Consider the following 14490-nt stretch of genomic DNA (forward strand, 5'->3'; position numbering starts at 1 on the left):
GGGATTACAGGAACAGTGGCAGCACGGATGCAACATTGGCTAGGGGACAGAAAGCAGAGAATTGTGGTGAATGGTTACTTTCAGATTGGAGGGACGTGTACAGTGGTGTTCCCCAGGGGTCGGTATTAGGATCACTGCTCATTTTGATATATATTAATGGCCTAGTCTTGAGTATAGAGTACATAATTTGTAAGTTTGCAGATGACACAAAATTCGGAAATGTAGTAAACAATGTGGAGGATAGGAACAGACTTCAGAAGGAAATAAACAGACTGGTGGACTGCACAGAAACATGGCAGATGAAATTTACAGCAGAGAAGTGTGGAGTGATACATTTTGGTAGGAAGGAGGATGAGAAGCAATACATACTAAATGGCACTATTTGATTGAGGGTGCAGGAACAGAGAGACCTGGGGTTACACATATATCAAGCTTCATGATGGCAGGACAAGTTGAGAAGGCAGTTTAAAAAGTAAATGGGACGCTCGGCTTTATTAATAGCGTAAAAAAGCAAGGAAGTTATGGTAAACATTAATAAAACGTTGGTTAAGCCTCAGCTGGAGTATTGTGTCCAATTCTGGGCACCACAATTTAGAAAGGATGTCTAGGCCTTCGAGAGGGTGCAGAAGAGATTTGCTAGAATTGTACCAGGGATGAGGGACTTCAGTTATGTGGAGAGAATGGAGAAGCTGGGGTTATTCTCCGTGGAGCAGAGAAAATGAAGGGGAGATTTGATAGCGGTGTTCAAAATCATGAACGGTTTTAATAGATTAAAGAAGGAGCAAATCTTTCCAGTGGTAGAAGGGTCGGTAGCCAGAAGGTGATCGGCAAAAGAGCAGAAGCAGTGTGAGGAATCATTTTCTTACCCAGTGAGTTGTTATGATCTGGGATTCACTGCCTGAAAGGGTGGTGGAAGCAAGTTCAATAGTAACATTCAGAAGGGAATTGGAAAAATACTTGAAGTGGAAAATTACATTGCTCTGGTGAAAGAGCAGGGGAATGGGAGTAATTGGGTAGCCCTTTCGGAGAGATGGCATACGTACGATGCACAGAATGAAATCATCCTTTACAGTACCTACCATGATAATATGATACTGTGATACCTCTAGTGTAAGTGTAGAGTGCTACTAGTACCGGAGGAGCACGATTATCTCTACTGTAAGTGCAGCATGCCACAAGTACTGGAGAAGCACAGTTTTCTCTAGTTTAAGTGTAGTTCACCACAACTAATGTAAAGCACAGTTATCTCTAGTTTAAGTGTAGTATACCACAAGTACTGTAAAGCAGTTACCTCCAGTGTAAGTGTAGTACACCACAAGCACCGGAAAGCACAATTATCTCCAGTGTAAGTGTAGTATACCACAAGTAATGTAAAGCAGTTATCTCCAGTGTAAGTGTAGTATAGCTCAAGTAAAGTAAAGCACATTTATCCCTAGTTTAAGTGTAGTATACCACAAGTACTGTAAAGCACAGTTATTACTAGTGTAAGTGTAGTGTACCTCAATTGATGAAAAGCACAGTTATCTACAGTGTAATTGCAGTACACCAAAAGAAATGTAAAGCAGTTATCTCCAATGTAATTGTAGTATACCACAAGTGATGTAAAGCACAGTTATCTCCAATGTAAATGTAGTATACCACAAGTGATGTAAAGCACAGTTATTTAAATTGTAAGTGGAGTGTACCACAAATAATGTAAAGCACAGTTATCTCTAGTTCAAGTGTAGTAGGCCACAAGTACTGTGAAGCCAGGATATCTCTAGTGTAAGTGTAGTATACCACAAGTAATGTAAAGCACAGTCATTTCTAGTGTACGTGTAGGGTACCACGAGTACCGGAGGAGCACAGTTATCTTTAGTGTAAGTGTTGGGGCACCACGAGAGCCAGAGGAGTACGGCAAATTCCAGCATTAGTGTAGGGTGTCACCAAAGGAGCAATGTCATAACTAATGTAAGTATAGGGCACCACGAGTATCGGAGAGCACGGTCACATCTAATATAAGTATAGGGTATCAATAGTACCGGAGGAGCACGGTCACATCTAATGTAAGTATAGGGTATCATTAGTACCGGAGGAGCACGGTCACATCTAATGTAAGTATAGGGTATCACTAGTACCAGCAGAGCACAGTTACCTCAAATTTAAGTGTAGAGATGCCACGAGTACCAGAGACGCGCGCTCAGGTCTAATGCTGCAAGACTGCGGTCATGTCCAACATTGCAGGATTAGTTTCCGCAACTGCACTGGGAGAGTTGGTGCACTCGGTGTGAGTCAAATGCAGCGTCAGCGTGATTACTTCAAGGGTAGCTGCCTCCACCAGTCCTGTAGTTATAAGGTCAGGACCGTTACTGGGAGATTCCACTTTCCATTTGTAAAGAATGTTTTAATTGTGTGATTTCTTAAAATGTCCAATAACCGTTTCAACTATTTCTCTGAATTCAATGTCTCAGACCAAAAAAACAACTTCCCTGAGACTATTTGTTAAATGACTGTAACTAATGCTAGTTATGGTGCAACATGATTGACTCCCTGGACGATTGATGTGTGTATAAATGTAGGAATCCCTTCCATTGCCTTAGCTGTACACTGGTCAGAGTCGTGTCAGGTCCTGGATAATTTATCTATTCTCACAGAAAATGGGGCAACCAACTATTCTGCTGATAAAACAGATTTACTACCCGATTCTCGCAGCCGTCGGTGTCCCAGGTGAGCCATTGTAACCTGTTTCTTGTTAATCTGTGTTAACTGTATCACTGTTCTTATTGCATGATCGATAAGGTAACATTTTTCCCAAACGTCAGCGTTTCAGTGGATTTCGTGACCGTCTTGTGTCCCCGTGCAGAGTGAGCGCTGCAGCAGCTCATTATAATGTATGGGTCGGTTTCCCAGGTCGTGACTCGAATATTAGTCCTGCTCTCACACTGGTCTGTGTTGATAATCACACCGAATGGAGCAAAATGTTTTCAACAGGTATCTCCACATATATTTCAAACAGTGGAATATTATTTCTCTCTTCTCTCTTTCTTACAGCGAACTTGATGACAATTGTGATTCTCTCCCGAGAAAACTGCGGCCTTTCCAAGTGTATCTCTGTCTACATGGTGGCCATGGCAACAGGAGATCTACTGGTCATGATCATCAATATTATTGTTTATTATATTTTCAGTTATCACTTCCCACTTTCATTCCTCTCCAACACTCCCGTGTGTAGGTTCATTCTATACATGACTGTTATCGCCCTCGATTTGTCTGTTTGGTTCACCGTCACCTTCACATTTGACCGTTTTGTTGCTCTCTGCTGGCAGAAGTTTAAAAACAAGTATTGCAACGAGAGAACTGCGGCCGCGGTTATAACAACGGTCTCGTTTCTGATCGTTTTAAAGGACATCCCCGTTTTTTTTGCATTTGAGCCTCACCACATAATTAACAAAGTGCAGTGGGGCTGCCGGTCAAGAGTGGCCTTTTTCTCCTCCCCTCAAGGTGCAACGTACGTCTGGTTTCACGTCATCTCTCTCATTTGTCTTCCTTTTACATTGATTGCCTTGTTTAATTCTTTGACCATCAGACGGATTTTAGTGGCTAATAGAAAGCGCAGGGGTCTGCGGGGACACAGCAGTGAGAATCAGTGTGATCCAGAGATGGAGAACCGAAGGAAATCCATCATTTTACTCTTCACTGTGTCGGGCAGTTTTATGCTGTTGTGGCTGACAGCTCTAGTGACTTTTGTAAGCACCGGACTGACAAACTCCAATTATTACCGAGGTGACCGCACAAACCCAGGATATATCGCCACCGAAGCCGGAGCTATGCTGAAGCATTTGAGTTCCTGTCCAAACACCTGTATTTATGCAGCTACCCAGAGGAAATTCAGAGAAGAGCTGAAGAAGCTGCTGAAATCTCCCTGGACACTGATTCTAAGATTGGTTAGAACACGAACTCCGAACTAGACCTCCCTTTGGAACATTAGAATTCAGTTTTAGCACCGATTCTATCTTAGACTGGGGTTCCCTCTCCTCAAAGATTATTTAATGACGGTTCTTATAAAAACTCACAGGTACGCGATTATATTTCCTGCACTTTATAGAATCTAGCACCAACTTTGACCGCGGGTTTCGACAGTTCATTGGCCGACTGACTCCTGACAAATAAGGACAGTCCCCCTTAAGTATGAAAAGAGTCAGTGATGTAGTGAACTTTATTAGTGGAATAGAATATTTGAACAACGAGTTTAATATCACTGTGCGAGGAATGTAATTCAATTCTACCGTGTAATTGACAGGAAGATACATCAGTTTTAGGTAAAGATTCGATCGTTTCGAAATCCTGGTGAATTTACTTTTTCTCGGAGGTTTGATGAACACGGTGCGTGGACTGACGTCAGCTGCACCGGCCGCTTCATCCCTTCTCCGGGGAATAAGGAGCGGAGCCGCTGTCTCGTTCGCAGTGCTGCGAGGTTTCACCATTTTTGAATGTTAACAGTTGTTGCCTTGTTCGATCTGCTTTTTCTGAAATCTCGATTAATGAGAAATTTGAAGGCTGTCCAGCAACATTAAAAATAAAGTCTTTACCTGTTGTTACTAAATGTATCTGACTGTTACTAATCTGAATCAGCGACCCGGTAAAACTGGTAAAATAATGTAAGAACCAAGAATGTAAAATAACCTTCATAATCAGGTAATTTGTTGCATCGTTCTACAATCAATGTTCTCATATATTGGAATGGAATAATCCGCTCTGTGTGTTGATGCACAGATGCACATGTAATATCCCCTGCCCTTGGATCAAATGGTGTTGTTTGGGCATCCCAGTGCGAGGCTGTGTATTCGGAGTTCCGACCGGTCACACTGCAGACCGGGGTTTGAGAGCGTTGCTCGGTGCAAAGGTATCAGATGAAGCCTTGTGCCAATTCACTGGCAATTCGTCCGCCCGCCAGTTTCTGTGTCTCGGATGAAACTGTTTCCCGATTTATCCTAATTGTTGCAAATTTCAGGAATTCTGTGACGCGTCACCAATTCTATTCAGGAGCTCGTGCATCTTTCACTCCCTGAAGTTTGTTTGTTCAGCAGTTTGATTTTAATTTTACAGTTCAAAGATAACAAATAAATCGCTAATATTGATATTTACTATTTAATTATTTTAGCTTTTATTAGTCTGCTGGACGTCAGCGCTGGGCACTGATTTTCTTCCCTTTAATATAACGTCAAATTTTCCAGACTGCTCTCCGCCCAGGCGAGGTTTAAAGACCAGGTGATAAATACAAACATTTCCCCCTCCATTTTTAACCATTTTAATATTTTGGGGGAAGACTGCCCACCATATCTTCCTAACATTAAAATCATAGTATCGTAGAATCATCGTATTGTACAGCACAGGTGGATGCCGTTCGGCCCATCGTGCCGGTTCTTTGAAAGAGCTATCCAATAAGTCTCATTCCCCGGCTCTTTCCCCATACCCCTGCACAATGTTCCCTGCAAGTATTTATCCAATTCCCTTTTGAAAGTTACCATTGAAGCTGTTTTCACCACCCTTTCATCCAGTGCATTCCAGATCATTGCAATTCTCTGCGTAAATTTCTCATGTGTCGTCTGGTTACCCACCCTTTCAGGCCCAACGAGGAAAGAGGCATTGCTGGATCTGGTTCTGGGGAATGAGATGGGTCAAGTGGAGCAAGTGTCAGTGAGGGACATTTAGGGAACAGTGATCATAGTATCATAAGGTTTAGAATAGTTATGGAAAAGGAAAAGGACCAATCTGGAGAAAAAATACTTAATTGGAGGAGGGCAAAATTCAGTGGCTTGAGAAGGAACCTGGCCCGGGTAAATTGGAATCAAAGATTGGCAGGCAAATGTGTAATCGAACAATGGGCGGCCCTTAAAGAGGAGATGATTCAGGTAGTCTAAGTACATTCCCACGAGGGGAGAAAGTTAGGGCAACTAAATCCGGAGCTTCCTGGAGGATGAATGAGGTCGAGAGTAAGATGAAGCTGAAAAAAGTGGGCGTATGACAGATGTCAGGTTGATAATACAAGTGAGAACCAGGCTGAATATAGAAAGAATATAGAAAGTTCAGAGGAGAAGTGAAAATGGAAATAAGAGGGGCAAAGGGAGATTATGACAATAGACTGGCGGCTAACATAAAAGTGAATCCAAAAGACTTCTATCGGCATGTAAACATCAAACGGGTAGTAAGAGGAGGTGTGCGGGCAGGAAATTGGACATGAAGCTGAGTTCGGATCGGTCAATGCCCTGTGGGTGGCGGAGAGGGCCCAGGGGCTATGTGGCCGGGTCCTGCTCCGACTTCTTGTGTTCTTTAGATTTGTGGTTGGGATCAGATCAGCCATGATCTTATTGAATGGCGGAGCAGGCTCGAGCGGCCGATTGGCCTACTCCTGCTCCAATTTCTTATGTTCTTATGTTCTTATGTTAATTAAGAACCAAGTCTGTACTTTCCCTTCGATTTCATGGGCTTCAATCTTAGCTAACAGTCTCTTACGTGGGACCATATCAAATGCCTTCTGGAAGTGCATACAAATTACATCCATTGACATTCCCCTGTCCACTACTTTAGTCACCTCTTCAAAAAATTCAATCAGGTTTGTCAGGCACGATATACATTTCACAAATCCATGCTGGCTCCCTCTGATTAACTGAAAATTCTCGAGGTGCTCAGTCGCCCTATCCTTAATTTTCAACTCCGGCATTTTCCCCACAACAGATGTTAGGCTAACTGGTCTATAATTCCCTGTTTTCCAATCTAGAGGGACATTTCCTGAATCTAGAGAACTTTGAAAGATTATAGTTAGGACATCTTCAATCTGCTCACCAATTCCCTTTAAAACCCTGGGGTGGAAATCATCTGGTCCTGGGGATTTGTCACTCTTTAGTGATATTATTTTCTTCATTTCTGTTGCTTTACTTATGTTAATTTTATCGAGTCCGTCTCCCCGATTCAATATAAGTTTTGTTGGGATTTCCGGCATGCTATCCTCTTTTTCTACTCTAAATACTGATGCAAAGTAATTATTCATCATGTCTGCTATTTCCCCATTGTCAATGACAATATCCCCACTTTCAATTTTTAAGGGGCCAAAACTGCTCCTGACCACCCTCTTTTTCAAAATGTAACTATAAAGGTTCTTTGTTTTGGTTTGATATCACTTGCAAGTTTCTTTTCATACTCTCTTTTTGCAGCTCTTACCATCTGTTTTGTGACCCTTTGTTGATCTTTGTATCTTTCCCAATCGCCAGGATCTGTGCTATTTTTTGCCTTTTATATGCCCTTTCCTTATGTCTTATACTGTCCCTCACCTCTTTAGTTGCCCATGGCTGTTTTATTTTGGCAAGTAGAGTTCTTGCCCCTCAGGGGTATAAACCGATTCTGTATCACGTTAAATGTGTCTTTAAACATTTCCCACTGATCATTGGTCGTTTTACCCATTAACAGATTTGCCCAGTTTACTGTGGACAGTCTCTGTCTCATCCCATTGAAATCGGCCTTACCCAAGTCTAGAATCTGAGCAGCTGATTCACTTTTTTCCCTTTAAAACACTACCTTGAACTCGATCATGGTATGATCGCTATTGGATAGATGTTCGCGTACAGTTAAGCCGTTAACTAAATTTGGTTCATTACTCATTACTAAATCTAGTATGGCTTGCCCCCTTGTTGCCTCTAGGACATACTGCACGTGCACTCCAAGGCCTCTCACTTCCTCTAACCGTCTCAATATATTCCTGTTTACTGCGTATTCCTTTTACTGTTTGCCCTCCCTAAGTGCATTACCTCACACTTCTCCGGGTTGAACTCCATTTGCCACTTTTCCACCCACTCCACCAACCCATTAATATCTTCTTGGATTCTACAGCTATCCTCTTCACTATCAACTGCAACGCCATTTTTTGTGTCTTCTGCCAATATTCCAACCGTGTCCCCTATATTCAAACCCAATTAATTAATATATACCACAAACAGCAAGGAACACAAAACTGAGCCCCGTGGCACACCACTGGAAACGGATTTCCATTCGCAAAGACATCCATCGACTTTTACCCTTTGTTTCCTGTTACTGAGCTAATTTTGCAAACCAATTTGCCTCGTTTCCCTGTATCCCATGGGCTTTTACCTTTCTGACCAGTCTGCCATGTGGAACCTTGTGAAATGCCTTACTAAAATCCATGTGGACAATATCCACTACACTACCGTCATCAATGCTCCTTGTCACTTCCTCAAATAATTCAATCAGGTTTGTAAGGCATGACTTTCCCTGAACAAATCCTTGCTGACTATCCCTGATTAAACCATGCCTTTCCAAGTGACAGTTTAACCTATCTCTCAGTATTGAATCGAATGGTTTGACCACCACCGAGGTAAGACTGACCGGCCTATAATTGTTTGGCCTTTACCTTGTACCCTTTTTAAACAATGGTACTACGTTTGCAGTCTTCCAGTCCTCCGGTACTTACCCTGTATATAGTGAGGATTGGAAAATGATGCTCAGAGCATCTTTTATTTCCTGCCTGGTTTCCTTCAATAGCCTATGAAACAATGCACCCGGACCCAGTGACTTATCAACTTGCAAGGATTCCAGTCCCTCTCGTGCTTTCTCTCTCGTTATGTTTACCTTATCCAATGTTTCATACCTCTCCTCTTTAACTTCTACGTCCGGATCATCCCTTTCTTTTGTGAATACGGAGACAAAATATTCATTTAAAACCCTGCTCACATCTTCTGCGTCTGCACATACGTTACCCTTATCATCCCTGATAAGTTCCACCTTTTCCTTAGCTATCCTCTTGTTCGTAATATACTAATACAACATCTTTGGCTTTTCTTTAATCTTACTAGCTAATATTTGTTCATGCCCTCTCTTTGCATTCCTTATTTCCATTTTTACGTCATCCCTGTATTTTCTATGCTCCTCTAGGCTTTCCGCAGTATGAAGCTGTCATAAGCTTTCTTTTTCTGCTTTATCTTGCCCCGTATGCTTCCAGACAACGACACGGCTCTAAATTTGGCAGTGCCACCCTTTTCCTTTGAGGGGACGTGTCTGCATTGTACCCGTAGAATTTCACTTTTTCGTGCCAGCCACCGGCTTGCCACTGAGTTCTCCTCAAGTAGTTGTGTCCAGTCCACTTCTGCCAAATCACCTCTTAGTTCTGCAAAATTTGCCTTCCCCCCAATTTAAAACGTTTGCTTCTAATTTAACTCTGTCCTTTTCCATAATAATGCTAAAACTAACTGAATTTTCATCACTATCCCCAATATGGTCACCCAGTATCACTTCACCCACTTGCCTATCTTCATTTCACAGGATTCAATCTAGAATTACATCCCCTCTTGTTGGGCTTGTCACGTAGTGGCTAAAAAAAGTTCTCCTGGACACCGATAAAGAATTTTGGGCCCTCTGTGCCCCTCATACTGTTTGAATCCCAATTGATGTTAGGGTAGTTGAAGTCCCCTACTATTATTGCCCTCTTATTTTTGAACTCAGTAATTTGCCTATATATTTGTTTTTCTATCTCCCTTTCGCTATTCGGGGGTTTATAGCACACTCCTAGTGGTGTGACTGCAACCTTTCTTATTTCTTAGTTCAACCCATACGGCCTTGATTGATGATCCATTTCGCATATCAACCCTTCTCACAACTGTAATTGAATATTTTACCAATAATGCTGCCACCCCTCCTTTTTAATACCCACTCTATCCTGCCTGAAAACTCGATATCCACAGATATTGAGCTGCCAATTATCCCCCTCTTTAAACCAGGTTATAGCAATGATATCATGCTGCCACGTGTCGATCTGTGCCCTTAGCTCGACTGCTTTGTTTGTAATACTCATTGCATCGAAGTATATACCCTTTAACCCCGTCGAATTCCTGTGCTGAACACAATTTAAACTTTGCTTCCTCAGCCTTTCTGAGTCGCTGACGACGTCACTAACTGTTTTTCTACTGTTCTGAGTTTGTCCTATTATTACCTGGCTTTGGTTCCCATCCCCCTGCTATACTAGTTTCAACCCTCCGCAAAAGAAGTAACAAATGCCCCCTATAGTAACTTCACTGGTGGTGACGCGATACTAACTTCACAGTTAGTGGCCCCATACTAACTTCATTGGTGATGACCCTATACTAAGTTCGCTGTTAGGGGCCCTATACTAACTTCATTGGTGGTGACCCTATACTAAATTCGCTGTTAGGGGCCCTATACTAACTTCATTGGTGGTGACCCTATATCAACTTCAATGGTGGTGACTATACTAAATTTACTGTTGGGGTCATATACTAACTTCACTGTTGGTGGCCCTATACTAACTTCATTGGTGATGACCCAATAGCAACTTCACTGGTGGTGACTCCATACAAAATTCACTGTTGGGGTCATATACTAACTTCACTGTTAGGGGCGCTATACTAACTTCACTAGTGGTGACCCTATACTATCTTCACTGGTGACCTTACACTAACTTCACTAGTGGTGACCCTATACTATCTTCACTGGTGACCTTACACTAACTTCACTAGTGGTGACCCTATACTGTCTTCACTGGTGACCTTACACTAACTTCACTGGTGGTGACCCTATTCTAACTTCACTGGTGTTGACTCCAACGAACTTCCCTGGTGGTGATCCTATACTAACTTCCATATGGTAACCCTACATTAACTTCACTGATGTTATCACCACACTAAATTCACTGGTGGTGACGTTATACTCAATACATTGGTGGTGAAACTATACTAAAGTCACTGGTGGAGATCCAATATTAAATTCACTGGTGGTCACCCCAGCCCAACTTCACTGGTGGTGACTCTGTACTAAATTCACTGTTAGGGGCCCTATACTATCTTCACTGTTGGGGGCACTGTACCAAATTCACTGGTGGTAACCCTATACTCAATTCAGTGCTGGTGGCCCTATACTCAATTCAGTGCTGGTGGCCCTATACTCAATTCACTTGTGATGACCCTGCACTAAATTCACTGGTGGTGACCCGATACTCTCTTCACTGGTGGTGACCCGATACTCTCTTCACTGGTGGTGACCCGATACTCTCTTCACTGGTGGTGACCCGATACGCTCTTCACTGGTGGTGTCCCGATACTGTCTTCACTGGTGGTGACCCTATACTAACTTCACTGGTGGTGACCCTATAGTAACTTCACTGGTGGTGTCCCGATACTGTCTTCACTGGTGGTGTCCCGATACTGTCTTCACTGGTGGTGTCCCGATACTGTCTTCACTGGTGGTGTCCCGATACTCTCTTCACTGGTGGTGACCCGATACTCTCTTCACTGGTGTTGACCCGATACGCTCTTCACTGGTGGTGTCCCGATACTGTCTTCACTGGTGGTGACCGTATACTAACTTCACTGGTGGTGTCCCGATACTGTCTTCACTGGTGGTGACCCTATAGTAACTTCACTGGTGGTGACCCGATACTCCCTTCACTGGTGGTGACCGTATACTAACTTCACTGGTGGTGTCCCGATACTCTCTTCACTGGTGGTGACCCGATACGCTCTTCACTGGTGGTATCCCGATACTGTCTTCACTGGTGGTGACCCGATACGCTCTTCACTGGTGGTGTCCCGATAATGTCTTCACTGCTGGTGACCCTATACTAACTTCACTGGTGGTGAACCGATACTCTCTTCACTGGTGGTGAACGTATACTAACTTCACTGGTGGTGTCCCGATACTGTCTTCACTGGTGGTGACCCTATACTAACTTCACTGGTGGTGACCCGATACGCTCTTCACTGGTGGTGTCCCGATACTGTCTTCACTGGTGGTGACCCTATACTAACTTCACTGGTGGTGAACCGATACTCTCTTCACTGGTGGTGACCCGATACTCTCTTCACTGGTGGTGACCCGATACTCTCTTCACTGGTGGTGACCGTATACTAACTTCACTGGTGGTGTCCCGATACTCTCTTCACTGGTGGTGACCCGATACTCTCTTCACTGGTGGTGACCGTATACTAACTTCACTGGTGGTGTCCCGATACTCTCTTCACTGGTGGTGTCCCGATACTCTCTTCACTGGTGGTGACCGTATACTAACTTCACTGGTGGTGTCCCGATACTGTCTTCACTGGTGGTGACCCTATACTAACTTCACTGGTGGTGAACCGATACTCTCTTCACTGGTGGTGACCGTATACGAACTTCACTGGTGGTGTCCCGATACTCTCTTCACTAGTGGTGTCCCGATACTCTCTTCACTGGTGGTGACCGTATACTAACTTCACTGGTGGTGTCCCTATACTCTCTTCACTGGTGGTGACCGTATACTAACTTCACTGGTGGTGACCCTATACTAACTTCACTGGTGGTGACCCTATACTAACTTCACTGGTGGTGACCCTATACTAACTTCACTGGTGGTGACCCTATATTAACTTCACTGGTGGTGACGTTCTTCAAACATTACTGTTATTATTGCTTTCTCACATTGCTGCTGATTATTCCGTATTCCCACTATATTCGTAATGACATTACTGCTGCTGATTATGATACAAGTTTCAACACCTGGTACCTCAAGCGTCCGCTGCTAAAAAACACATAAATGCCTTTATTACTTGCTTGCTCGATTGAGACAAAGATGTCCTCGCCAACCCCCGTCACCCCATGAACTCCAGATCCTCAAAACCATTACTATTTGTAACATATTCTGGCGAAAAGTGCTCATGGTATCATAATGTCATAGTAGGTCCAGCACAGAAGGAGGTCATTCAGCCCTTCTTCCCTGTGCTGGCGCTTTGAAAAAGCTATCCAATTAATCCCATCCCTCTGATCTTTCCCCACAGCTCCGTATTTTTTTCCATTCAAGTATTTATCCAATTCCCTTTTAAAAGTTACTTCTGAATCTGTTTCCAGCACTCTTTCTGACAATGCATTCCAGATCATTACAACTTCCTGCAAAAAATATCCTCATTTCGCCTCTGGCTCTTTCACTGATCACCTTATAGCCGTGTCCTCTGTTTCCTAACCTTCTGCCACTGGAAACAGTTACACTTTATTTATTTAATCAAAACCGTTCATGATTTTGAACACCTCTACCAAATATCCCCTAACCTTCCCTGCTGTAAGGTGAGCAACCACAGATTCTCCAGTCTCCCCTCATAAATGAAGTCCCTCATCCCTGGAACCTTTCTTGTAAATCTCTTCTATACCCATTCCAAGGCCTGACATCTTTCCTAAAGTGTGGTACCCAAAATTTAACACAATAATCCAGCTGAGGCCTAACCAGTGTTTTATAGATGTTTAACATAACTTCCCTGCTTTTGTACTCTATGCCTCTGTTGTTAACGTCCAGGATCCCGTATGCTTTTTAACAACCTTCTCAACTTGTCCTGCCGCGTTCAAAGATATTTATTCCCCGTTCTCTCTGCTCCTGCACCTTATGGGAGCTCTTGATTTTCACTTCGTAGGAACCTATCTACTCTGTATCCCAATCCATTCCTCCTTGAAGGCAGCCCTTTGTTCAATTGCTGCTTTGCCTACCAATTTGTGATTCCAATCCACATCAACGAGATCGCTTTTCAACTCACTGAAATTTGCCTTCCTGCAGTTAAGTTTTTTTTTAGATTTGATTGTTCCTTGTCCTTTTCCATAACTATTCTAAACCTAAGGATATTATGATCACTGTTCCCCAAATGCTCCCCCACTGAAACATGCGCCAACTGTTCAACTTCCTTCTCCAGAAGTGGACCCAGCATTTTTTTCCTTCCAGGTATGGCTGGAGACATATTGATCCGGAAGTTTCTCTTGTACACATTTCAGGAATTCCTCCCCCTCTTCGCCCTTTACACTTTTATTGTCCCAGTCTATAGTTGGATAATTGAAGTGCCCCATTATTATTACATGAGAACATAGCAACATAATAAATAGGAGCAGGAGTAGACCATACGGCCCCTCAAGCCTGCTCCACAATTCAGTAAGATCATGGCTAATCTTCGACCTCAACTCCACTTTCCCGCTCGATCTCCATATCCCTTGATTCCGCTAGAGTCCAAAAATCTATCTCGCTCAGCCTTGAATATCCGCAACGAGTGAGCATCCACAGCCCTCTGTGGTGTAAAATTCCAAATGTTCTCGATCCTCTGAGTGAAGAAATTGCTCCACATCTCAGTCCTAAACGTCCCACCCCTTATCTTGAGACTATGCCCTCTCGTTCTGGACTCTCCAGCCAGGGGAATCATTCTGTCTACCCTGTCAAGCTCTCTTAAAATATTATACGTTTCAAAGAGATCATTCTTCTAAACCCCAGAGAGTATCGGCCAAATCGAGTCAATATTTCTTCATAGGACAACACTCTCATCCCAGGAATTAATCGAGTGAACCTTCGCTGCACCGCCTCTAGGCTTCTATCCTTCCTTAGGTAAGGAAACTAAAACTGACTACAATACTATAGGTGTGGTCTCAACAAAGCCTTGTACAATTGCAGAAAGACCTCCTTACTATTGTACTCCAAACCCCTTGCAA

The 14490-nt window shown here is 43.2% G+C and overlaps 1 protein-coding gene across 1 annotated transcript; it reads left to right on the forward strand.

The window, feature by feature from the left end:
- Positions 1 to 2636: 2636 nt before the first annotated feature.
- LOC137318162 (probable G-protein coupled receptor 139) lies at positions 2637 to 3947 on the forward strand. The gene is made up of 2 exons (XM_067981122.1): positions 2637 to 2706; positions 3031 to 3947. The coding sequence occupies exons 1-2, from the start codon at positions 2637 to 2639 to the stop codon at positions 3945 to 3947; spliced, it is 987 nt and encodes a 328-aa protein (XP_067837223.1).
- The last annotated feature ends 10543 nt before the right edge of the window (positions 3948 to 14490 follow it).

This window comes from Heptranchias perlo, unplaced genomic scaffold (genome assembly GCF_035084215.1).
Source record: "Heptranchias perlo isolate sHepPer1 unplaced genomic scaffold, sHepPer1.hap1 HAP1_SCAFFOLD_66, whole genome shotgun sequence".
NCBI classification, from domain to species: domain Eukaryota; kingdom Metazoa; phylum Chordata; class Chondrichthyes; order Hexanchiformes; family Hexanchidae; genus Heptranchias; species Heptranchias perlo.